A 25,834-nucleotide genomic window follows, 5' to 3' on the forward strand; every position below is an offset into this window, starting at 1 on the left:
CCAGCATTACATGCCTTGACGACCATCGTATGCCTTGACGACCATCGCGTGCCTTGACGACCACTGCTTCTTCCATCTCCGTCATCTTTTACTTATTTGTCTCCTCTTCCTTTGCTTCTGCTCCTTAGGGTCTGCCCCACCCCTGCCCCCGACTTCCTGCCTTGTCTCCTTACTGGCATTCAAGATAAAGATACCATCTGAGCTAATGCCAAGACTTAAAGTTCTCACAGATCTTCTGCTATTACTCCGATGCCCATTTAAGGATAAGTTTAGCTTAAAGGATACAAGGTTATAAAATGTTCTTCTTAATGGGCTTGCTGGAGCAGAAATGTGTGTGTGTGTGTGTGTGTGTGTGTGTGTGTGTGTGTAAGTGGTAAGATGTGTGTGCTCACAGGTGTATGTGGGTTTAACATTTATACTCCAGAATATCTCTCCTTTACAATTTCCATTCGACTAAATCTTCAGTGTGAGAGAAAAGGGAAATGCACTTTTGGGGGGAAACTGGCACAGTACACTACAGTAATACAACTAATTATGCAGCTTAAATAGTGTTAGTGGAAGACTGAGCCATAATATCATTTGTAAGATGAAGTACAAGTGATAGTCTAATGGCGTTTTACTGTGGTGGAAAACTATACATTCTGCTTTTCAGTCTAGATTTTCATTGCTGACAAGAGCACTGTTCTCATTGCCCACAGATGAGAAGCATCTCTGAGCTCATTACTTCCTTCCATTCCTATTATGGTGTCTACCACGGAAACTGTACCTTTGTGTTCAAAGAAGATTTCCAGTCCTGGTCCCTAAATACACAATTAGCTTCTTGTAAATGGAGTATACACTATTTCCTCATAACTAGATTTCCAAGCTCAATACTTGATAAGTTCTTAACAAGTATTTGAGTGAGTAAAAGTTAAATATTCTCAATAAAAGTAGTTTAGTAGTAGTCATATATTCTAATTTATGGCTAAAAAGATTAAAAGAAATAAAATACCAAAATCTTGAAAATAAATAGCCACTCATAAGATTTTAGAATAAGAAAGGAGTTTGCAAGCACACTGACCACAGAATGAACCACGGTGAGCTTTTCCATGGAAATGAATAGAACACATCATAGTCTCCATTTTTCTCAAACACCCTGCAAACTCCTTGTTATATTTATGTGATATAGTCTAAGAATATAGCTCAGGATACAGATTTATCCACAGATATGTTTATTGCTCAGAGCTGAATCAAAAACAAAACCAAAATTAAATAAACATGGAAATGACCTTAAATGTCCAGTGACAGAAGACGGCCTGGACAGACACTTGTGATGGAGGGACTAAGGCTGGGGACGTGAGCTGGATTGCAGGTTATCTCTTCTGATTTTCATAATCACAGTACTACAGGTATGACCTGAGCAACACTTCCCTGTTTGTGAGACTGGGAATGGCTTTTTAAAGAGCAGAGGCTTGGTGTACCAATGCAGCTTCATCCCTGTCACTGTAGTATGTAATGCAGCCATCAAAGCCCATGGTGCATATAACAGGGACAAAGGAGAAAGGAACCATAAGTGTGCTCCAACTTGGGGAGGAGCGGATTCTAGGAAGAATGGCAAGGTCCCATTCTTCGAAAATACTTTACATTCAGTAGGAATGAAAGGCTAAAATTGTTTAGTAAATAAGTCGTAATCAACCTTGAGCCTAGGAATTATGAATAAGTGCAGCTTTTCCTTTTATCTTGTATTTTATCTCAATTACATTATATTACATGCACACTATTGTTCATTTTAGAAGTACAGCAAGGTATAGTTTAAATAAAAAGCAGTGCATTGATATTCCTTGAAAGTATCAAATCTACTGCCCGCAGACCCTTGTAGGATGCTGTTTTGTTTCTCCCACCACACATCCCTATATTTCTGCTCATATTATTCATTCTCTGAAGCGTTACTATAGAAGTGCACCGTGCATCCATTATACTAAATTCCAAGTCTGGGAAATCAATACAGGATAACAAGTATGAGTTATTTACAACTTGAGGTTTGTCTACATAATTCCTGGAATTCAGAGAAACTCTAAGGTGGCTCTTCTCTTGTTTTTGAGAACAGAGAGAAGGTCTAAGTGGTTTAGAGCCTATCACAACTAATTTAGCTCTTGACATATGAGGAGGCGAACAACCATGCAGACAATTCAACCCTTCCTAATGAGACTTGAGGTGGCAATCATGTCTACTCTAGTGGCAACTATGACTGAATCCTCTGGAGAAGGTGCTGATGCCACATTCATACCGAACCAGGTTATATGGGATGTGTGTGTGTGTGTGTGTGTGTGTGTGTGTGTGTGTGTGTGTGAGAGAGAGAGAGAGAGAGAGAGAGAGAGAGAGAGAGAGAGAGAGAGAGAGAGAGAGAGTATGTGTGTGTGTATGCTTTAAATGTCCCAGTTAAGTAGGAGAGAAACCTTATGGGAGATTCAACCAATCAGGATGGTGAGAAGGAAATCTCTGCAGGCAGATAGGAGAGCCCTGTGGCTCCAGGCTTCAGGAACACTAGAGGACACTTAGCCTTAGCATCCCTTTGGACAATGAGTTCATGTATCAATCTGTACAACTCTATGATTTCATGAGAGCTGCCCAAACATGGAACGGATTCTATACACCTCCCCTAGAGACATGAAAGCTTTGCTGTTACAAGCGGCACGACTGACATGATCTCACAATCCCACTCTCTCGCAAATGCAAACATTGATTCAAAAACTAAACTTCTAGGCCCACTTTTTAAAAATCAGCTTCTCTGATAGTGATGGCAAGATTCAAAAATTAAAGGCGAGGTCACTAGGTATCAGGGTGGCTGAAGTTTTATAGAATTAAATGCTTTTGTAAGAAAAACATTTTACATGACAAAAATAATCAGTAGTCCCAGTTTGTGTGTAATTAAGGGTGTGACATATATTTTTACCAGACACTCTTCAGGGGACACTTGAAGGGAAGTTCATTCATTAAAGAAGTTTTCACTGAAGTCAAAGAAGTTTTAAAAGGGGACTGTGGGCAGACCACATCAGGAATCACATAATCATTTTAGTGTGTCTAAACATCCTTTAGGTGGACTCCCTTACTTCCTCTCTGTCTCCTTGAAATTTCCGTTGCTAAGAAATAAGGTATGCTCGGGGAAACATTGAGGCCTGCTCTGCAATGCTGATTTCTGTTCTTGTTTTTTTTTCCCTCAGGTGCATAGGAAGTACTTCCCCCCCCCCCTCATTTATTTGGTGAAAGAAGCAAAAATAACGGGATGCTTTTATGTGCTATGGACACAGCTGAGCAGTCTGCACTTCACAGTCAGCATGTGACCACAAGGCCTCTCTCCCTCTCTCTCTCTGCTAACTATAAAAGGTCATTGTGTGTATCATAAAGACAAGGGACTCCAGAGTTTCAGCTTACAGCTCCAAGACTCAAGTTAAATAGCTTAATCATGCCAGTCATTAGCTACATAGAGTCTCTGCCTGAGTCCAGAGAGTAGTTTGCCAGAACCTAGATAGCTGGAAAAGCAGACCTACTCTATAGGACCCCTGAGCCCAGGAGGCTAGTTTAAAGGGAAATTATATGTATTCCACATTAAACAGGGAAAGTTCCCTTGACTTTATTAAACTATTCTTTTTCTTCTGTAATAAAGAATATGTATTCTGAAATTAGTAATTGAGTAAGAACATGGACTTTAACTATAAACAGGCAAATTAACCAATTTACTCAACAACAATGGGTCACTCCTCTTGTATACACTAGTTACGGTAGTTCTGAAGGGAGACTAGGAACTCCAGTTTTATAAAAATCATCATGTATACGTAAAAAAAAAAATTAACGGAAAAATAAATGTCTCCTTGAAAGGTTAAAGTTCACAGCTGCAATTTAGGAGGGGGAACTCCCTGACTGTTTCTTAGAAAGAAACGAAACATTTGTTTCTTTCGGCACTAAAGGGCAGTGATTAAAAGCATTTTTTAAACAAGTTTTTAAAAAGTTTCCTTAGGGTCAATTCATTAATGGATTAATTTTATAATTCCTTCTGCAAACGTGCTACTGTGCATGTAAAATGTAGACAGCTCTACCAGAGTCAAATCTCCAGGAAGCAAACGAGTAACTGTGGCAGAACAGTGACGTAATGCCTGGAAGCCTAGGCTAAAGGACACAACCATCTCTGTGCCAGTCAGACACTAACTGGAATCCTGCTGAGAAACGAAAGAGCTGTGCAGAACGGTGACGTAATGCCTGGAAGCCTAGGCTAAAGGACCCAACCATCTCTGTGCCAGTCAGACACTAACTGGAATCCTGCTGAGAGACGAAAGAGCTGTGGAGTTCCGAGCGGAGCGTCATTTCCACCGGTCAGGACTGCGTTTGCCTTTTTTAAGTCTGCCATCTTGTCTTCTGCAGTCTTTACATCGCATCCTTTAGGAAATCTGTATTATTCCATTTGGGCAGTTGGTGCTAACATGTCCCAACTCATTTTCCTTCCCCCAATAAGAACATCTGGTAAAAGCTTTAGAATTCATCCGAAGAATAATGATAAACTCTGTCATCTGTGGAATGTACTTCAGTCCCAAGAAATCTCAACTACATTAGGAATAGCATAAATATCTCAATGTGCATACGCACAGACATATGTTAAAAGTTGGCATAAGTCTAACTTCTCATACTTCACCATATTATTCAAATTCCCCATTTATTCTCAAGACATACACTAAATGGCAAGATGAAATTTTTCTGAGGGTAATGAGTATCAGTTTTAAAGTATTTTAAATTTTAAAATAATTGCAAAAATATTCACAATTTAGAGATTCTCTGCACACATACCTGTAATCATTTCATTGATATTAATACCATACATTTTTAATTTCCAGTGAAGTTCTATGTGCCTTTAGATGTCATCCCAGCCCAGGGGGAAAAAATTGAAAATGTATCTAGCAACAATATGATAATGTAATATGACTTTTAATCTAAACTTAGGTTTACTCTCATGGCTCAGCACTACGCAGTTATTTATTACATTTTATAAGGTTTAACTTCTTTGGTGGCCACACCTGCTATATCAGGCTATATGACTACACTGCTAGATCATCAAGGATGGCTGTTCTCAGCAGCTGAGAGGAAACAGGTTTAGTTGCTATGGAAATTACTGTAAACTGATTTCATAATGGCTTCAACGACTGTTTATGGAGACATAGTGCTCAGCGCAGGATACTTTCTTAGCTGTCTTGCCTAAAGGACGTTCTGCTGGGTTCCCATACCCAGTTCTTCCTTACGCGTGGCTTTGGGGAGGCGTATTCCATACCATGCTGCAGGAATGGCTGCTGAGTCCACAGCCAACACAGTAATACTTTATTTCCACCACTGACTATTATGCAGAACCTAGGCTTACTCCCATTAGCATGAAATATCTCTGAAGACTCTAACTGACCCAGACATGGTTATAGGAGAAGTTCCTCTCTACAGATGGACCAAGGAAGTGTGTTGCCTCAGTAATAACAACAGTCCTCGTAATCACAAAACAAACAACCAATAAGAAAACACTCCAGCATCCTCCAGAGTAAGGAGGAACAGAAGCACACAATCGGAAGCCTTGATCAGATTTGATATGAAGCCCAGGAGCTCTGGACTGGTGTCATGGACTATAATGTGTGCTCTTATTATTAGGTCAACTTTTGTGGAGTTCAGCCAGGGACATATTGCTGCCATCATCATCATCATCATCATCATCATCATCATCATCATCATCATCATCATCATCATCATCATTTACAGTAAAGAGGGTGTACTCCCAACAGAGTCCAGAGATAAATGAGCATGATGAGAATCTGCCATGGGTCAGTCAGTATTCGTCATCCTTATAACGTTATAGAATAAACTTTGAAAACGTAAGTTCCCCAGTCTCTTCTTCCCTCTTACCTCTTTCGCACTGTGGTCCAGTGAATCCATAAACGCAAGCACAGCGGTTAGGGCCGATGCAACGTCCTCCATTCTGGCATCCATTCTCACAGACAGCTGCAGACACACACACAAATAAAATCACCAAGAGACAGCTTATTAAACTGCACCTTTAATCCCAGGCGCAGCAAGATTCTGCAGCGATATTGCCAAGAAATCATCTTATATCCAGTCGTTTCTCTAAAACACAAGTGAATGCATCTCATGGGTCAGATGGAGATGTTTCAATAGTGCATAAATCTTATTATCAAGCAAGCATTTATTATAAGTTTTTTTTTCCTTTATCAGATTCATGAAGATTGGCTGGGTCTGTTGCTCACAGAGTCAGAAGATCAATATTCACCATTCTATCAACTTTTCGATTGGGACATAAGGGGTAAAATACATTCACATGCCCTTCAAGTGAGGTACATATCAAAAATAAGAAGCTCAAGAAGCACAGATATAGGCTGAAGGTGAAGCCACCTGGCTCCCTCCTCACCCATCACCACTGCCCTAGCACATGGCGTGATTGTTGCCCTCCCAATCATAGCACTTGGGAAGAAAATATTTTCCTAAAGTATCTCCTTACTATCTCCTTACTCCTAAAGTATCTCCTACTATCTTAAAGTAGCTCCATTTCAATGACCTCGGGGTTACTTCTTGCAGTTGTATCTTTCATGCAAGGCATGATGCTCTATGGCTCTGGAGGAGTATGTCTCCCCAGGAACCACACCTTCGGCTTCTTTACCCATAGCACATTATGTTTCTGAGCAGCACTTCTAACACACCACAGCACTAAAAACTGAGCCTGGCCAACAGTTTAGATGAGTAAACATAAAGGTCAGAAAAAGGGGGAATAAAGACCATGGGGGCTGTGAGACAGATGGGGGTGGACAGGAATGTCAAATAGAACAGAAACTTCCCAGAGCTCTCTAAGGAGTGTGTCATTCTTGGAAGCAACTGCCAGCATTTGAAGGCTCAATTGTAAACAATTACTAGATTTGGACCGAGGATGTCCCAACTGCCCAACACATTCTTTGCAGAAGGATAACTCTAATCGAATGTGATTAATGAAAATGCAAGGAATCTTCTTTAAATGTATCAAGTGGAAGAAAGTTTAAAAGGACAGCCACTTTCCCAGACACAGCCTCTTGTTGCTGTATCAGTCTTTGGGAAAGATACACCCGGGGTAGGGGAGATGGCTCAGCCAGGAATGCATTTGCTGTGCAAGGATGAGGACCCGACTTTGGACTTTAGCATCCATATAAAAAGTTTGGTTCTCCTGTGATCCTAGCACTGTGGAGATGGAGACAGACAGATTCCTGGAGCTCCCTGGTCAGCCAGCCTTGCTGAGTGGTGTCTCCAGCTTCAGTGGTGAGACAATCATCCCCCAAAATTTAAATGATCTGGGAAAGGTATTCGACAATCTCTGTCCTCCAGGTGCATGCACATCTGCAACATTCCCTCAAATCGCAAAACCATTAATGGGAAGAATCTGTCTGCCCAGGTCTGGGACCTATAAGCAAGCAGGAAGCTAGCTTCTTTGAGCTCTCCAAATCCAGGCTAGAAGCTAGTGCTGATGAAGGTTCCGTTTCTCCTGCCAAGACTGGCCACTTAACATTGTAACCCTAGCCTAACCTATCTGGGTTAGGCTAATACGTCCCTCCTTCCTCGTAGTATGTTTGGAGGGTTAGAAAGTTAGAGCTATTGCTCATAAAAGTATTTATGTGGACATATGACATAGGTTGACACCAAATAATATGATACCAAATAAAAATGAGTTAGCAAATAGTTCTTACATTTCCCATGTCAAATTTCTAACACTGTGAATATTAATAAGGGTCCTGGGAACAGAAAGGCCTGGACCCATTGCACTGCAAGTCATTTGCTCCTGAGCCTGTCAATCACATAAGAGGAACACTGAGCTGGGATTAAGATTGTCCCTCCATGCACTGTGGTTACTGATGCAACCCTGCCCTGGGACAGCCCCCTCTCAGCACCTTTCCTGCCACTTTGCCAGGCATACTGGTGTAATGAGCAGTAAGTCCTGTCCTCCATTCCAGCAGTTCAACCTCCCTGATCCTCAGCATGCTTGCTCAAAACAACGGGTAGTCTTACCCCACAGTATTATGAGAGTTAAGCAAACCTGCATGGAAGGCCAAATGAATAGTATGGCATTTTTATATTCCTGGGTGATTTTTTTTAAGGGAAGCTGTTTGTTTGTTTGTTGGTTGGTTGGTTGGTTGGTTGGTTGGTTGGTTGGTTGGTTGAGAAAGGGTCTCTCTTTATAGTCCTGACTTGCCTCAAAGTCACAGAGATCTGTCTTCCTCTTCTCCCAAGTGCTGGGATTAAGAGCATGCACACCACATATGGCCTCCTTTTCTGTGCTCTTAACTGCCATTTTATTTTGCTATATAGAACACTTGCATGAAATAGGAGAGTTGTTATATTGAAGAGCAACAACAAAAGAGAAGCAGAAAGTACAAATGGAGCATAAGCACTCGAAACATAAAAAAGGATAATTTTCTATAGATTAATATTTTTGTAATAAATGAGTCTGGAATTAGTGCTTTACAGATGAAATACTGCTGGAAAGACACTTAAATACGTCCAAATTTCTACCCTGCAAGAAATACTGGCCACCCACTAAAAAGAAACTTGTATGTAGCGTGGGAGCAAAGGGGAGGGTGGGAAGGACAGAGCCAACTTCACAGGAGCAGAAGCTGCTGTTTAAGCTGCCAGTGACCTCTGCCACATGAACATGGCATCTGCCACACGAACATGGCATCTGCAACAAGAATACCACTTGGCATCGGCCTGAAGGACAGAGCGCGCTGGCCTACTGGAGGATCTGGGATACTTCCTGTCAGACATGACCCCAGCACCTGCTCTGTGCATGGCCACATGACAGGCACATATTCTTATGAGCCAGACTCCTGGACTACTCCAGCTGAGTCTGAAATTGTGGCTGTGACGTCTACACAGACATATCAGATAAAAAAAATAACATTCTTAACCATGTTAAGATGTTTAAAAGAAGAAGTAAACTTCCCCGACATAGGACAACAGAAGATGATATTCCTCCAGGATATCAGGCCTGCCCACCCTCAGCCTATTTTCCTATCGAAGCTTCATACCCCTTTTCTCTTGTCTATGTCAAAATGTTGAGGTCACCTAAGGCTCTGACTTCAGGTCTCTTTTCTTGTCTACAACATCCTAATTATTGTCTATACTTACGATTAAAATATTGTAACTGAATTTTTAATCCAAATACATCCAGTTGATGCCTCTGTCTTGACATCAGTCCTTGGAACCATGTTCACGGGCAAGTGTACTTGGAAGTCCAACAGATCTCTAGACCTAACACAACGACTGATCTCCATCGGGCTCTGCCCATCCAGCCTCCCTGTCAGCTGACCCCACATAAAGAAATGTGTTATCAGCCAGACAGGCTCCACTGATAATTCTCAGTCTGTAATTTTTTTCTTTTTTTCTTTTTCTTTTTTTCAATCCATCACACTTGGACCACAAACAACTTCCAGAGTACAAGTGTGACCTGCACTGTCACCATGTCACCAGCGCGTTTCCTGCCATGGTGGCCTTGTGCCCATCCCCTCCTCTGCTACCTTTCTGTCCCCCTCAAGAACGGTGTCAACATGGCATCCATGGTGACTTTGTAAACAATGTTAATCAGATCATAGCACTTGATGTGCTGCCTAGTCTTACATCAACTTGACCCAAGCTAAAGTTATCTGAGGGGAGGGAACCTCAACTGAGAAAAACGTCTCCATAAGATCAGGCTTCAAGGAAGCCTGACGGATATTTTCTTAATTGGTGATGGATGGAGGAGGGCTCAGTCTGTTGTGGGTAGTGCTATGTCTGGGCTGGTGGTCCTAGGCTCTATAAGAAAGCAGGCTGAACAAGCCAGTAAGCAGAACCCTTCCATGGTCTCTGCATCAACTCCTGCCTCCAGGTTCCTTCCAAGTTTGAGTTTCTGTCCTGACTTCCTTCAACGATGAATTGTGAATTGGAAGCTTCCTCCAAATAAACCTTTTCTTCCACAAATTGGTCATGGTTTTCCATCACAGCAACAGAAACCCTTAACTGAGATGCTCGACCATCCAAACTGCATTATTTTCCCATCATGCTTGGGAGGTAATTCAATTTTCTTCCCTTGGCCTACAAAGCCAAACCTTCCTATTCAGATCTGTCTCTTGCCATTGCCCTGCGTCTCCATCTCACCCCACATTGCCCTGCGTCTCCATCTCACCCCAGCCAGAGGTCATGTCACTGTTTTCACAGTCCGTGGAGTCTGTCTCTGCCACAGCTTCTCCGAACTTCCTTTCCCTGGTATCCAGGACACTTTCCCCGAACTCTCACAGAGACTGTAACCTGTGTGTAAATTTGCATTCTCTTTCTTCCCATCCTAGACCTTCTCACTACTTAAATTTACACTTAAGTTTCTGTTTGTGCACAACTTAGGTTTCTGTTGCCATAGTAAAACACCGACCAAAACCAAACTGGGAAAATAGCTTATAGACTCTCACAGTCCATGATGAGACATAGCTGGAACAGGAACTGGAGGCAGGTACCAAAGCAGAGAAGGTCCAGGAACTCTACTCACTGGCTTGCTCAGCCTGCTTTCTTATACAACATAGGGCCTTCTGCCCTGGGGAGTGGCACTTCTGACAGTGAGCTGGACCCTTCCTATTAACCACCAATCAATAGCAACCCACAGACTTGCCTACAGCATCTGATGGGGGCAACTCCCCAGTTGAGGTTCCCAGATGAGTCTAGCCTGTGTCAAGTTGACAAGGAACTAGCCAGCATAGACTCTCACCTGTTCATTTACTTATCACTCCTCTTTCCCAAATGTGCAGCATCGCTGTGCCTTGCAGAGGGGAGGACACATAGTGACATCCCTGTCTTCCTGGGCCTCCTGTCACCAAACATTGTATTTCAAGGGCTTTTCCCTGTTTAAAAAACTGCAAACTGTCATCTCCTTCGTCGCTCTCAACACCCTTTCCATATAAAACGACTGAGAAGAAAATGTCATCTTAAACTCTTCCTGTCCCTCCTCTCTACCAGCTACCACCCTCACCTTATTTGCTAACTACTGGATTTGTCAGCTAAGGCTCTGGTTGTGCCATAGAATCTACTGTCCCTGTGACAAAAGCAGACGGAAGACTCCATCCTATGACACTCAGGGAAGAGTTGTTCATACGTATCCCGGCTGGGAACTCAGTGCCTAAGAGATTACTCCAACTTGAGAGCATAGCATCAGTAAGGTTGATAGCTGGCTGGCCAGGAATTGGGGCTTCTCACTCCATAGCTGCTCCTTTGTGTGTTAGAAACAGACAAGGCACCCTCTGATTGCTCTATACACCCCAAGTATACCTGGGTACTGAATCCAGGTTGAAAACAACTAGGGCAAGGACATCCTAAGAAGTGCTCTACACAATCACTTGATGTTCCACTCCTCTCAATGGTTCTCAAGAGATGTCACACTCTCCCTTTCAGAGTAGAAAGTTGAATTGGCAAAAGCACCTGTGCTTTTCATCTGGTTAGATATGCTAAACAGTCACCACTGGGCAACAAAAAAAGACAAAAGGACATATGATGGAACATCTTCCAGATGTTCCCCTGGGTCTCCCTCTCCAAAGCCTGCTCCAGAGATATACCATCTCCTGCTCTTTTTGTCCTGAGCACTTGTGAGAACTCAGTTCATTACTAACATAGTCCTGGATCCCTTCCTCGTTAGTGATCCTGAAGAAGGCAATGCCTGTTCACATCTGCCTTTGCTGATATGATAGGACTCTTTGGTACCCTGTGACCCTAATACAACCTTAATCTTATCTAGCCTGGGTACCATCCACCATTGAAAACATCTGAATAGACATTCATGTTAACCTTTCTTTCCCCCACCCTCAATTTTGTAATCTAAAAGCCAGGATGAAAAGCACTCGGGGTGAGTAATTTACCACATGCACCCCGTCTCTAGAGAACACCAGGATGATTTTTTTCTTTTGACTGTTTATGCCACAGAAAGCCGAAAGAGAAAAACAAAACAAAACAGGGCACAACTGAGCAGGAATGGAAGTGGGTAGCAAGAGGGAAAGAATGTTCCATCTCAGTTTTAGAGAGTGACAGAGGCTTGAAGATTCCAGGCAGAAGGGCCAGGCGTTAAGACCTGCGGAGTCCTCACCTCCAGTCAAGGAGTGTTTCCTTCTTTGCCTTGAGCAGCTACGGATGATAGCTTACCTAGCACCTGAACCTGGGCTTCTGCCAATTCCCATGAGCCTTCCCGGTCTAGCCATGTTAGTGATAGAAGGACACAGCCGGGGAAAACTCTTAAGTTCAAATGTCTTTCCTCCATAACTGCCTGCTGTGTTGCTAGGGATGGACCCAAGGGCCCTGTCTGTTTAGACAAGCCTTCTACCTCTGGACCCCACCCACATCTCCACAGCCAGTGCCTCTTTGGTCTCTTTCCTGACTCCCCCATGAGTTTGGGGACCTCCAGAAGCCAGGGTTTTCTACACGGCCAACAAAGAGCTTTGTTTATACAACGGGGGTCTGGGGGATGCTGAGCCGAAGAAAGGGTGTGTATGAGCAGGGGGTGTTTGAAAGAGCTGTCATCCCTCACGCAAGGTTGACAACATGTGGACAGAACACTCCCCCTAGCTCCCTCAGAGCCTCTATGTGAGTTTCAGGCATGCTCCACCTCAACTTACAGCAAGCTGGGCAAGACCTTTTTATTTGACATCAGAAACTTCAAAATTACTTCAAGTTTTGCCTCCCACGCTGCAATGATTCAAAAATAGAACTCACTATGTCTTCTCGTTCCCCCCTACAACCAGATGCCAACCCTTGAGTTACTCACAGCACTGGGACCTAAGAGCTGGGCATGAAGTAAGAAGCCATTGAGCACCGTGACCTTCTCCATGGGTCTCTCCCAAGCACATGGAGTGAAAAATCCTCCCCAGCCTTCCTCTCTGGGACAACAAGTTGGTTCCTTGAGGTTTGGCATGCTCTGTCTCTTGGCTCAGGGGCTGCAACAGAAGCCTCTACTATCTCCTGGGAGAAATGTCTGTCTAGCCATAAGAGATCAAAACACCCTGATACGATGCTCAATCCCCTACTCTCCTTACCCTAATGTTAGCCTTCTCAATGACTTGAGTGGGAGCTCCCTCTTGGATAGTCATGCGTGTAGGTGCTCCCCATTCTCAGAAGAGGCCCCCAGAGTGCAGCCACTTCTGAGTCTTTGATTTTTGGTCAGGTGTGCAACCTCGAGTAAGTGAGAGCTCCCATGTACTGTAATAAAGTGTCATTGATCATCAATGGGGATTGCTCATTCCCTGGGGTGGACAAAGAGTTGAATATCCAGAAAAGACAGAACACTGAGCTGCTTTTGAAAGCAAAAGCATCCCTTTGGTCAGGAGGAGCCCTAAGACTGGGGCCCTGCTAAACAGATTCTGGACTGGATGAGTAGTCCAGTGTAGATAATGGCCCCAAGCAGGTTCTGTTTGCAATGAATTCTGGGAACAAGAAGCCACCATCTAAAGGATATACCTTCTACCTATGTCCCCTAACTCTCCTTTAGAAAACAAAAGCCTGCGGCCATCCTTACATGGCAGCAGAGTCCAGTCTTTGTAACAAAGAAAGCAAACACTAAAATATGTATTGTCTAATCTTTGAGTTGGTCTATTCCTGCCTTTACCAGAATATAAACTGATCGATTTTCTTGAGATTGCCTTACACCTTTGTAGCACTATTTAGGAATTACACCTAGAAGATAAGGTTTAAAATATCTAGAACAACCCAGTGCAATACTGCTTCATACCTATTAGAGTGGTTTTCATTAAAAAAAGGAAATCAAAGCACCAAGTGTTAGCAAGGTGACCTGTGCCCTCTTGCATTGTGTCAGGAATGAGTCCTGCAAGGTGACCTGGGCCCTTTTGCACTGTGTCAGGACTGAGTCCTGCAGCTGTAACAGAAGACAGTACAGCTCTTCCTCAAACACTCTACAAACAGAGATTCCATTTCTGAGCATATATTCCAATAATGGAAATCAGGACTCAAACAGCTTTGTATACAATGGTGTTTGCAACAGAATCACTCACAACAGCCAAAAGATGAATGAACATAAAGTTCATCAACAGATGTGTAAACAATGAGACACAGAGAGACACACACACATGAGGCAAACACACACAAAGATGAGACAGACACACACTCAAGACAGACACATACACATGAGACAAACACACAGAAACACACATACACAGAAAGAGAGAGGAGAGAGACAGACAGACCGATGATAGACAGATAGACAGAATGAATTCCTCATAGTAATGCAGCCTTTATGAGGAAGGGATTCTGATACATGGTATAACTTAATTAAAACAGGAACTTATCAGGCTAAGTAAATAAAGCCAGTGATAAAATATCGTGCTTACACATCCTTCTTATTACACTTCATAAAGTAGCTAGGTCTATCAAAAGCATGAGGCTAGAAGGGTGTTGGGTGCCAGAATTTAGGTGAGAAGGAAATGAGGACAGTGATCTCACAGGCGTAGATCTCTAGTTTGACAGCACAGACATCCTGGAGATGACGGGGGAGGGATGCCCGCCCTGTAGTGAGTGTGGACCAGTAACTCCGAGCTGTAACTCAGAAGTGTTGAAGGTGATAAACACCATGTGATAGGTGTTTATCACAATCAAGAAACATCTTAAACCACAACAAAAAAAATCAATAGTGTAATTAAAAGTAGATACTTATGCACACTTAACATCAGTTCCCCTATGCTGGAAATAGGTTGGGAATTCATAGGGAAGCCATGGAGAGTCTAGGCTCTCATGAAATACGGATGAAGTAACATGGATGATCTTCCTACATGTGATTCAACCTTCTATAATATTCTTCATATGTGCTTAAATTTATGCTAATCTTAGCTGGGAGAGGTAGTACAGGTCTATGCATCCCAGCTACTAAGGAGGCTGAGGATGAAGGATCACAAGTTCTAGGCCAGCTTGGGGCAGCTAGCGAGGTCAAAGACACTCTGGATAATTTAGTGAGATCCTTTCTCAAATTATAAAGTAAAAAGAGGATCTGGGCTCTGTCTCAGCCACAAAAAGCCTGCTATCATGTGCAGGAAGACTTAGATTCAGGGTCAGCACTGCAAATGAAACTAACCCGACAAACAAAAACAGTATGCTCTCAGAAAAGTGGCCCTAGCAAGCATTAGCCAACTGCATTCCCCAGGGATGTGTGACAGCCCTGGGCTACCATTTACACCCTCCTTCAAAAGGGACTATTTCTTGATCAGTGTGCGGTCCTCTCCAGGGAAGATAGTTTTATTTACTGGCGTAGGGATAAGTACGGTGGTGACATGCTAGCCCAGCATGTACAAGACCATGATCTCAATCTCCAGTATGGACGATTAGCTATGAGCTTTGTTAAAAAGCCGCTTCTTTCATAGTGATATCTAATCTCTTCAAATAATTCCACAGTTCTGTATTCTGCCATTACATACATTTGAACAAATGGCAGTTTGTGAAATTAACTCTCATGAGATTTTGAATTATTCTTAAGATGAGGTTGGGAAGAGAACTGTAGAGATTTCTAGTATCTTTTAGTATTTTTTTTTTCAGGAACATATCTATGCTTTGTGGCATAAATACCCATGATAAGTACCAAACTTGATCACTAGTGTCCAACATTAATATTATAAAGCATAAAAAAAAAACTACTGAGTTAGAAGAATTCTTCCAAGCTAAATTGTGACCTATGAAATGACCTCTTCCAATGCCATGAGCTCTGTAAGAACTTAAGTTCTGAGCAATGTGAAATGGCCACTCAGTCATAGTTTTACAATAGAGTTGTTCCTGAGGTTTCTTACGTTGTCCACAGTAAGTCCCGATGTATCCCTTCTGGCACTGACAGTGGTCATCCGCACAGGTTCCTCCGTTCATACACCTCATGCTACATTGCTGAACTGTGAACAACAGCAAGAAAAAGAAAGGCACCAGTCACCAAATTACATCCATGAGCACTTGTCCAATCTGATGGCAAATATATTCTACTGATGCAAATGTTACAACCCAACCAAGTTATTGTCTGTCATTAAGTCTACACATGTGCATATATCTGTTATGACATGTGATTTAGTAGATATTTAAAGTAAACTACAAGCCTAGTGTCAGAGGAAATCACTAGAAGCTGTTAGTAGCATAGTTTATGGCATTCAGGAGACACTCATAGCCACTGAGAAAGCAGGACCTATGGGCCTGCTGCTGGGATGGATTTAAGGTTCATCCTCATGGAGCCTTCATATCAGTAAGGAGATAGACAAAAATCCAAGGTTAGAATACAGGGTTAGGAGAAATTGTGATTGATTGTCTGGAGAAAGACAGTACAAAGGAGAACTGTCTAGATTCAGTTAGGAACTTAGATACAGCAACCGGAAAAAACCCTACTTTGATGTGACATGTGGACTGATCTTTGAAAGATGAGAATCAGTCAGGCAAGGAGCCACTTCAGAGAGATAAGAACACAAACTCTAAAGATCTTAGGATGCTTTTAGGGTTTCCTCCAAAGAACGGGTGTAGAATGCGTCTTGGAGAGACAAGCAAGGCCAGCCAGCTAAGGAGGGGCTCCTTGTCCACCAAAGGTTTAGTATGGTCCGATTGCAGATGAAAGGAAAAGATTTCAATGAAAGTGGAGATGCTTGACTTTACAACAGGAAGTGCTCTGTAGAAAAGGGATTTACAGATGTCAGGTGCAAGGGAGTCTGATACAAGATGAGGATGGCTTGAACCACACGGAAAGCAAAATGGTGGAGCTGAAATACCTCGTCTAGCAGACGCTACATATTTAAAGAGTTACGTGGGAAAAGGGAGACTATAGTTGTGTAAGCACTGGGCCACCTGCTGAGGCAGAGGCAGACATGGAGACTGTGGTCAACCATGAATTAAAAGTTTCACTTTGGAGGTAAGCTGCACCTGAAGAATGACTAGGTTAACTTCTGGCCTCCAAATGAGTATGTAGTCATGTGCACATGTACACACTCACACACACACACACACACACACACACACACACACACACACACACCCCAGAAGGTGTTTCAGGCAGTTAGTGATAAACACTGCCAAAAACCTTTAGCAAGTTCAAGCACGATGAAGGTTGGAAGGGTTAGACAAGTTCCTGATGGAAAGGAATTAGGTGTTCTCTAAAGGCCAAATGAATGTGTGTGTTTGTGTGTGTGTGTGTGTGTGTGTGTGTGTGTGTGTGTGTGTGTGTATTCCACACTAAACCTAGTACCATGTATAGTGTTTCTTGTTCAGGTCTGGGCATAAAGAAGCAATATTGCACTTTGTATTTTTTTTTCTTCTTGAAGAGAGGTCACAAGGGTGGGAGGAGGTCTGGGAAGAGGTGAATGTGTTCAGGGTGCGTTGTGTGAAATCAAATAATCAACAAAAATATTATATCCGAAAAAAAAGAAGCAGTATTGCTTTGATTTGTGTTCTGTTGCATTGCCACGGGTGGGTGTGAGCAAATCCAGAATAAGACAATGAAGGCACAGAGGAGGAAAGGTCTCTGGTAGACAACCTGAGAGGAGAAAGTGGGATCCTGAGGGTTCTCAAAGTCTTTGTGCGTTTGAATGATGATTTTCAAATCACTGATAAAACACAGTACTAAAAACAGTGGCCCCAGAGGCTCTTGTCAGTGGTTCATCAGAAGACACACACTCCGGTGTGCACTGTCTGACTCTTACTCCTGGATCAGACAGGTTCTACATCACCCTTGCTGAACAATAATGTGTGGAGGGAACTATTAAGCTGTAACAATGTCATACTCATTTTAAAAGGCAGATTTAAAGCCTTTGTTTAGATGTTGAACAGTTAAATAAGCAGCATCATTTCTTACCCAGTGTCATTTCTGTCTTATCTAGTGTGATCTTAAACACTTCCACAGAAGGTGAGTCTTGGATTTAGGAGTCTCAACAGAGTCATTAAGAATACATTCGTAGTCTATCGTTATAGTTAACTTCACGGTATTGTTAAAAATTAGTGTGTGTAGCAAAGTGTCTCGGTACATATAAAGTATTTGGTCAATATTTCAGTAAGACTCTGCTATTCTAATCTCCTTCTCTTGCCATAGCTAAAACCAAAAATCAGGCTGCAATAGTGTACACAAAAGGCAATAAATACAGGTTAGTGTTTGGGACTACCTGCTGAGTCAGCCTTAGTCAGTAGATTCAAGTCTGTTGTTACCTTGGGTAGGTGAGCTGGTTAGCTTTTTGTCAATTTGATACAAACTAGTCATCTGGGGATATTGTGTCCATTTGGCTGCCCAAGGGAAATTTTATGGAGGAATTTTCTTGATCAATTGTTGATTGATTAATTCTTGATTAATTGTGGGAGGGCCCAACCCACTATGGGCTAGACTACCCAAGCAGGTGGCTCCAGGTGGTATAGAAAGCAGATAGGAAAGTCATCTAAGCAAGCCAGCAGGCAGCGTTCCTGCCGTGGCCTGCCTGTTAGTTCCTGACTCCAGGTTCCTGCCTGGAGTCCCTACTCTAATTTCCCTTGGTGATACAATGTTTCCTGGGAGTTGTCAGATAAAATAAACCCTTTCCTCCCCCAAGTTGCTTCTGACCATGATGTTTATTATAGCACTGGATATCAAAGCAGGGCAGTAGTTATTTAATACATTATGCGCCTCACTTCCCTCCTCTGCAAAATAGGATCATACCAGTATCAAATAATACTGATGAGAGGCTCGTAATAATGCAAACACGGCACATAGAAACTTGTGCATACTGAAAGCTCAGGAAGATATAGCTATTGCGACGAATCACTTCATGGACTCTTAACTGTCCCACTCCCTACACATATTTTCTGTTGATGGTTAGGTAACAACTGAGGCACCAAGATGGTCTTAGTTCAAAACTTAACAAAGGCCTGGTTAGTGAGAACAATCACCAATCCGTATCTTCTCTGAAGAGGACACATGCCACTGGCTCATATGTTTAAGGAAAAGGTGACGAATGTAGCCCTAGAGAGGGAACGTACTTGATTTTGCTCCACAGGTCGGGGATATTTGTCCACTGGAACAAGTACACATGTTGGGGCGGGAACAGAATCCATCTCCACAGCTGTTCCTGCAAATGGCTGCGAAGAACACGACACAAGAGGCAATGACTGTCAACACCCTCCACCATGCTTCACAGCATGAAAGCCATATTTTAAAGCTGTAGGTGTGGGAAACGAGGATATGGAATTAATGTTGCAAAACGCCTGACTTTTCAGCATGAAACGAAATAACCCACTAAAGACATGGCACTAACTTTTACAATTTCCTTGTGATGATGTACAAATGTAACTCTTTTAAATTCTATCATACTAATTAGTGCCAATTTCTTTAACTTGATTATCAATGAAATTTGCACTTTTTTTTTTAAATTCAAAACTGAAAACTTTTGAATTCACGATTTAGAGGACTTCTAGATCCTTAGGGAGCTGGCAGCGGGGAGGAAACCCAGAGAGACTGAACATCTTAGAAAATACAGCCCACTATGTAAGAATGTAAAACTGGTAGAAACAAGAGACCCCCGGACCTCATGAGTTGGCCAAATATCAGGTTCCCTGCACAGTCCATCCCAGATAGCTTCTGCCCTACCCTGTCATCAGTCTTAGCCTCCTTCATAATTTCTCTCCTTCCTCCAGTCTTCTGCTACATCATCAATGCAACCTAGTCCATTTCTGTTATTCCAAAAAGCCCTTATGACAGAAGTAGGAATCGAAGCTTCCTACAGCTGTGACCTCTAGTGCATGAGAGGGTCATCTGAGCCAAGAATATTAGGCTCACTGACATAGCACATACCACAGATACTCAAAACCTTAGTGCTCTGCAATGGGAACTGTCTCCCATATTTAGCCAGGCCATTAAGGAGCTGAAAGATTTATCTCTCTATCCTCAGTTGAATTCCCTCTTTGAGCACAAAGGCTATGTGCTGATTTGATCTGTCTCTGGATGCATGAAACAGGAGAACAGTCTGGGAATGTCCTGAAACTACATGTAAGTATTTACAGCAACATGCTCATCAATCTAGACAGAGATCCCAACACTTCCAAAGAGATCTGAGACCTCTGATAATGTGAGGAACACTCTTTCCAGTGGTAAACCAATTTAGTAATTGTTTTCCTTCTCTAAGATCCCCTTTAGCATCTGTATAATATGGACAGTGTTTCCACAAGTTCTCCTGAATGAAAACACTGCAAAAATATTATGTTCTTAATCCTTAAAAGGGGGGAAGGGGGCAAGAAAATGGCTTCCACTATAGAAAATGTATTTGTTTCTGATCACTAATTTTTCCGAGGAGATATGCTCATTAAATAGTTTTACTTTAAGGGTCCCTTCTTAGCAGGAAGGGTAATCTAGGCTTACATGAAGTGGCCTCATTTAGGTCTCAAGCCAAAACAGGGTTAAAGGGGGTGGAGCTTGGGCAATTGGTTGTCTGTCAAGGCTTCAGTGTGTACTGCACACAGGACAGGAGGAAGCAAGACTAATGAACTCCTTCTCCCCTGTGCTCATCCCAGTCTGAGGTCTCATTTTATGTGCTCCATTTTAACTGAAATTATTAAGCCTAGCAATGTTGGAAGGAGTGGCAGATAGAATGTACATTCTAAGAGTGTGGAGATATTAGGAGAAAGTGAATGGGTTGGTATTTAAAGTGTGATACATAAGCATCATAAGTACTGTGATGTTGAGTTCTCATGCTGCCAATGACCCACCAAGAACACTCAAAACTTCTATGGGCTCAGTTTTTTCATTGGAACATAAATTGAAGGGGTTGTACTGAAAGGCTCTTATTTTTTTTAGATTTATTTATTTTATTTACATGAGTAAAATGTAGCTGTCTTTTTCTGCTCTTAATGCTATGATGCTAAGCCAATCCCAGCCCATTGTTTTACCGATGATGAGAACACTATGGCATAGTTTCTCCATAAGTAAATGCACAAGCAACTCTTCTTCCATTATTTCATGCTCTAAGATAATTTTCTTAAGTTTTTTTTTTTTTTTTTTTAGGAAAGCTAGAAAGTCAGTTTGGAAACAAACATGGAAACTTGGAAGAACTTCAATGACATTTCAAGCCACAATTAAGAATAATAACAGCTGGGCATGGTGGCTCAAGCCTGTAATCTCATCACTTGAATACCAGAAAGAGAACCTGGGAGTTCAAGGCCAACTTGGGCGATACAGTTAATTCCATTCCCGGGGACTAGCTAGAGACCCTGTCTTTAAGTACTACTAATTAAATAGTCATAACCATAACGATCATGCTTCTAAAATAAAAGACGTATTTCTTTAGAGTCTTCCTGTGTGAAGCCTATTAAGAGTCGAACATTAAACTTTGAAGCTTGTTTTGCATAGAAAGAATGCAGAGATATAAACGCATGAGAAAAATGAACCACTGGTCCTCATATTATTATCATATTTATAAACTACTACAGAGTTTGTCTTTGCTTCATAATAAAATATATGTGAATTCAACAAATACTTGTTATCAAAAAATTCAGTGGTTAAAATTCCTAATTTTAAATCTGCAATGGTTTTAATTTCCACAGTTCCTCACATGTGACCTTTTTAAGATGTGAAGATATCAGAAATACTGAATTTGATGTAGCTAACATTAGGGGAGGCTCATGCAAGAGGGAGAGTACCACACAGCGCATCCTCTCTGTTGATTCTGGGGCCAAGTTTTATACTCTCAAGTATGCCGGTTATTTTCCAATGTTAATGATAAGTATTAGTTAGCTACACTTGAAATAAATATCACAAGTATTTTCTTTGAGATAAAACATACTGTCAAAGTTTGCCTAATGCAAACTTTATTTTATTAGCACCCAAAGAAACGGAGGTGACAGTACTCTCTGTGAGTACTTCTGATCTTCTGAAGAAGGAAATGGCACAATGGTAGTCAGAGACCCAGAGCAGGTAAAGTGGACACTCACTGGGCCATACATTCACTCCTTCTGCAACTGTGCTGGAAGGCTTTGCTCTCTGGAATTCCCATTCCTTACTGGTCCAATAAAACCTGACTCTACAGATTTTCAGTGCGCACCATAAACCTATCCCTTCGCCTCGGCTGCTCTCCAACTCAATAATGGCAGTCACATTCATTACGTTGAGTGAGTCAGACTTTCCACAGGGCCTAAGTCATTCCCTGCTAGTGTGGCAGGTGTGCGCTGAGTGATGGGAGCTGTTTCCAGAGTCTGGGAGACCTTGCTAGTGTGAGACAGACACAGCAATGCCCCAGTGGCCTGAAAGAGTAAGGCACCTTCTATAAATACTTCACATAGGACTTTCCGTGTTGGAGATGTTGGATAGAAGACAAGTGATTTTTTTTTTTTTTAATAAAGCCAAAGCCCCATACGTTCGTGGAAGGTGTATTTAAATTATTTATGACTCGATCATCTGAAAGGACACAGTGGTTCCTTCCTATGTTTGCTTGATTACTAGAGGCTGTGGGATTTTTGAATAGAAGGGAAAGAGGGAAACCAATCTTCACAATAAAACTTCAGACTTCTGTCCTTTTAAAGAACAGAAAATAGCATTTAGGGTCTGTCTCAAACCCACAAAACCAATAAATACAGAGCTGGAGATGCCACCATACCCACAGTACCCTTGGTTAGGGTAGCTTGCCCTTTTGCTGTTCACAGTGACATAATTATCTTTCCGCTAGAGAACACTAAGGTCAGTCTACAGTCAAGATGGACTATAAATGCATGTGCTGTCTGTGCCCTGGCTGTCTTCCAGTATGGACAAATGTGTCTGGGCTACATAAACACACAGGGAAAGGCCTATCACACTTCACCTCAGGAGACTGTGAAATAAGACCTCTCTTGATCATAACCCAAAAAACGAACTAGCTGTCCACTTAGAACTTGGAGACCTGCATATATATATACTTTTGGAATCTTTAAAAAAAAAAAACTACTATTACTGCTAATAACCCCAACCTGTAAGTTCTGATACAGTGACATTATGGAGGTGTAACATAACTGTCCACTATAAGATTTGGTCTGTGGGAATTCTAAGTTTAACTGTCTCCTCACACACACACACACACACACACACACACATACACACACAAGTCAACACACACAACTTAGATTATTTCTCTTGAGAACAAAACAAAACGAAAAATTCTTTTAACTTTACGTCAGTTCAAAATCTGTGAGAGTACGCCTTTAAAATCTTTGCCATGTGGCTGCTAAGAACAACCCAGAGAGGAGAACATGGTATAAAGACTTAAGACTGATCTTCTGATGGCCAACCCAAGAGTCCAAGCATGACCATAGTAACACTGTGGTCTGCCTTACCTGGAATTTTAAAGACGAGGTGATGTTGGTTACTAGGGAATTGTTTTCACACAAAGCTCTCCCTTCCCACCCCCCCCCGTTTGTGTCAATACACATAGATGTAAAAGAAACACCCAAATGAGCATTATAAAACCTTCATCCATCTCTGCCTCCCACGTTTCTGTTAATGAAGTCTCAGCTGATGCGGCTTCCTCCCCACCACTGAGCTCTCATTGCCATGGCTGTGTGACCAGTGCCTTTGTACAGGCAACCTAGTGTTCAAACACTGAATGTAAGGTCAGCCCTGAAATGGAGCTGAGTATGCTGTCCTAGACTGTGTGCCTTGCCCAATACTCACGGACAATGCATTGATTTCCTCCTGGGAGCGTCTTCCATCCCGGGCAGCAATAGGAATGGAATCTAGAGCCGCACACGTTGGGCCTGCAAGGGACAAACACGGTGATACACACACACACACACACACACACACACACACACACACACACACACACAAAGTTGGGTGCAGCAACACAAAAATGGCTTCGTAAGCAAAGCCAGAGCGAGTAGATTTCTCGAGGATGAACAAATCAAAGATCTACTTCACATTTTGAGGGGTTTGGGAAACAGATGGGTTAGAAGCTGGAATGGGGGAGGGTCCGGAACCTCTAAACATGCCCTTTCATCCGCTCTCCTTTGCTTGCCTTTTTAAACCGGGAAAAGAAAGGAGAAACACATAGTTTACTGCTATTCTAGCATCCGGATGCTGAGAACAATAGGGACACTCCGTTCAAAAATCCTTGCCCCTGTTCCCAAATCCGTTCCTCCTTGATCAACTTTGTCCCTGGCTCTTAAGTGTCAAGGGAGGCTGCTCAGAAAGGTGGAGTGCTGGAGCTGGCGATTAGAGAACCAGTCGCTACCCTCGGCACACGTCCTCAAACAAAAGGCTCTAGAGCTGCGCCCCCGACGGTGGGGAGCAGGCAGGCTCCGGGGGGGGGGGGGCAGAGCAGGGCAGACTCATGCCCGCTTTCGGCCTGACACAGAGAAACTTTCCCAGAGCCACGGACATTGCACATGCTCTGCCATCCGCAACCAAAGGCCTGACTCCCCATCGCCAGCAGAAGCCCCCTAGGGAGGGCTTTCTGCGGAGGAACTGAGACTTTCGGGAGAAAAACGAGGGGCGCTCCTGGACCTCTTGGGGTCTTTAAGTGTCCTCGTGGAGAGGACAGCGGCTCTACCCGTCAGCAGGACAGTCAGGGAGGATGTGGAGCAAAGGGTAGGAAGGTCTAGGTCCCCGCACGAGCCAGCCACCCTGCCGCCTACCTACCCTCGGAGTATTTCCTGCTGTCCTCGCCTGCGGACCCGGCTCGCCACTACCGCGCCCTCGTCCCGGTACTCAAGCCCAGCGAAGCCACCTTCGGAGCCCGCTACTGCGGGCCGGACCTGTTGCGGGGGCGGCTGGGGCCGGAGCGTCTTTGGTGGCGGAGGCTGGGGCTGGCCATCTGCGCCCTGCGCCCAGAGCGCCACGCAACCCAGCCACACGAAGTAGGGCTGGAGACACAACCGCCGCCGTCTCCCCATCGCCGGCGCCAAGAGCGCGCAGAAGGAGGCCCGCGGAGAGAGCACTGTCGGAGATCAAATCCGCACGGCCCACACACAAAAAAAGAAAAGTCAGGGGTCTGACCACCCTTCGTCTGCTCGAGGGACTCCCTAGGCTTGCGGTGTCCTGGGGACGCAGCGTCAGCTCCTGACCGGCAGCGCGCGGGGCGCGGGATCTAGCGCAGGGCGCAGCGAGGCGCGGCGGCTATGCAGACGGCAGTCCCGCGCGGTCCACGTTGCATCCCCCGGGCCACTGCCCCGAGCGACTCCAGGACCGCCAGCGGGTGGGGGCGGGAAATTACAAAAGCAACCCGAGCAGCCGCGGCATAAAGTTACAAAGAAAGCGGACCTCACAAGGGAAAAAAAAAAAAAAGAAGGAGGGGTGGGGGTGTGCAGAGGCTGAGTGGATTCCCGTGCGCTCCGGGCACAGATCCTGGAAAGCTGCAGAAGTCACCAGAGGAAGCAGGCTAGCGAACAAAAGTCACCCCCAAAAGAAGAGGACGGTCTCCTCGGGGATCGTTTTTGGGGCAGCTAGGCGCGGGCGGTGGCTTGCACAGCCCGGCGGAGGTGCGCGGGGGCCGGGGCGAGCCGCTGGCGGGAGGGAGGGCGGGCAGGAGGCTGGACGCCGGGGAAGATGCCGCGGAGGAGGGCGCGGCGCCGGGGTTTTTAGAGGCCCGGCGGGGCGCGGGGCGGGACGGCGGGCGGCGGCTGTCAGAGGGGGCCGGGGTGCAGCGGTCCACACGTGGAGCACAGCCGGGACTGAGGGGCCGGCAGCGCGGGGTGGGCGGGGACAATGTTAGAGGGCGAGCTCAGGCGTGGGAGGTGGGGGCGGCGATGGGGGAGGGGAAGAGGCAGGAAGGGGGGGCAGGGCGAAGGGAGCGGAGGAGATCGAGATTGGGGAGTAGTTGGGGAGGGGGAAGTGAGTTTGAGTGCCCAGTCT

At 43.9% G+C, this 25,834-nt stretch overlaps 1 protein-coding gene across 1 annotated transcript in view; it reads right to left on the reverse strand.

Moving 5' to 3' along the window:
* Positions 1-24,876, reverse strand: part of Fbn2 (fibrillin 2) — a 211,239-nt gene extending 186,363 nt beyond the window's left edge. The window contains exons 1-5 of the mRNA XM_031365738.1: positions 24,623-24,876; positions 23,657-23,739; positions 19,006-19,104; positions 15,828-15,923; positions 5,908-6,003 (exon numbers count right to left, since the gene is read on the reverse strand). Of these exons, the coding sequence (XP_031221598.1) occupies positions 5,908-6,003; positions 15,828-15,923; positions 19,006-19,104; positions 23,657-23,739; positions 24,623-24,876 (628 nt within the window). The remainder of the gene's footprint in view (positions 1-5,907; positions 6,004-15,827; positions 15,924-19,005; positions 19,105-23,656; positions 23,740-24,622) is intronic.
* Between the last annotated feature and the right edge of the window lie 958 nt (positions 24,877-25,834).

The sequence above is a fragment of the Mastomys coucha genome, unplaced genomic scaffold, assembly GCF_008632895.1.
Source record: "Mastomys coucha isolate ucsf_1 unplaced genomic scaffold, UCSF_Mcou_1 pScaffold13, whole genome shotgun sequence".
In the NCBI taxonomy this organism is placed as follows: Eukaryota; Metazoa; Chordata; class Mammalia; order Rodentia; family Muridae; genus Mastomys; species Mastomys coucha.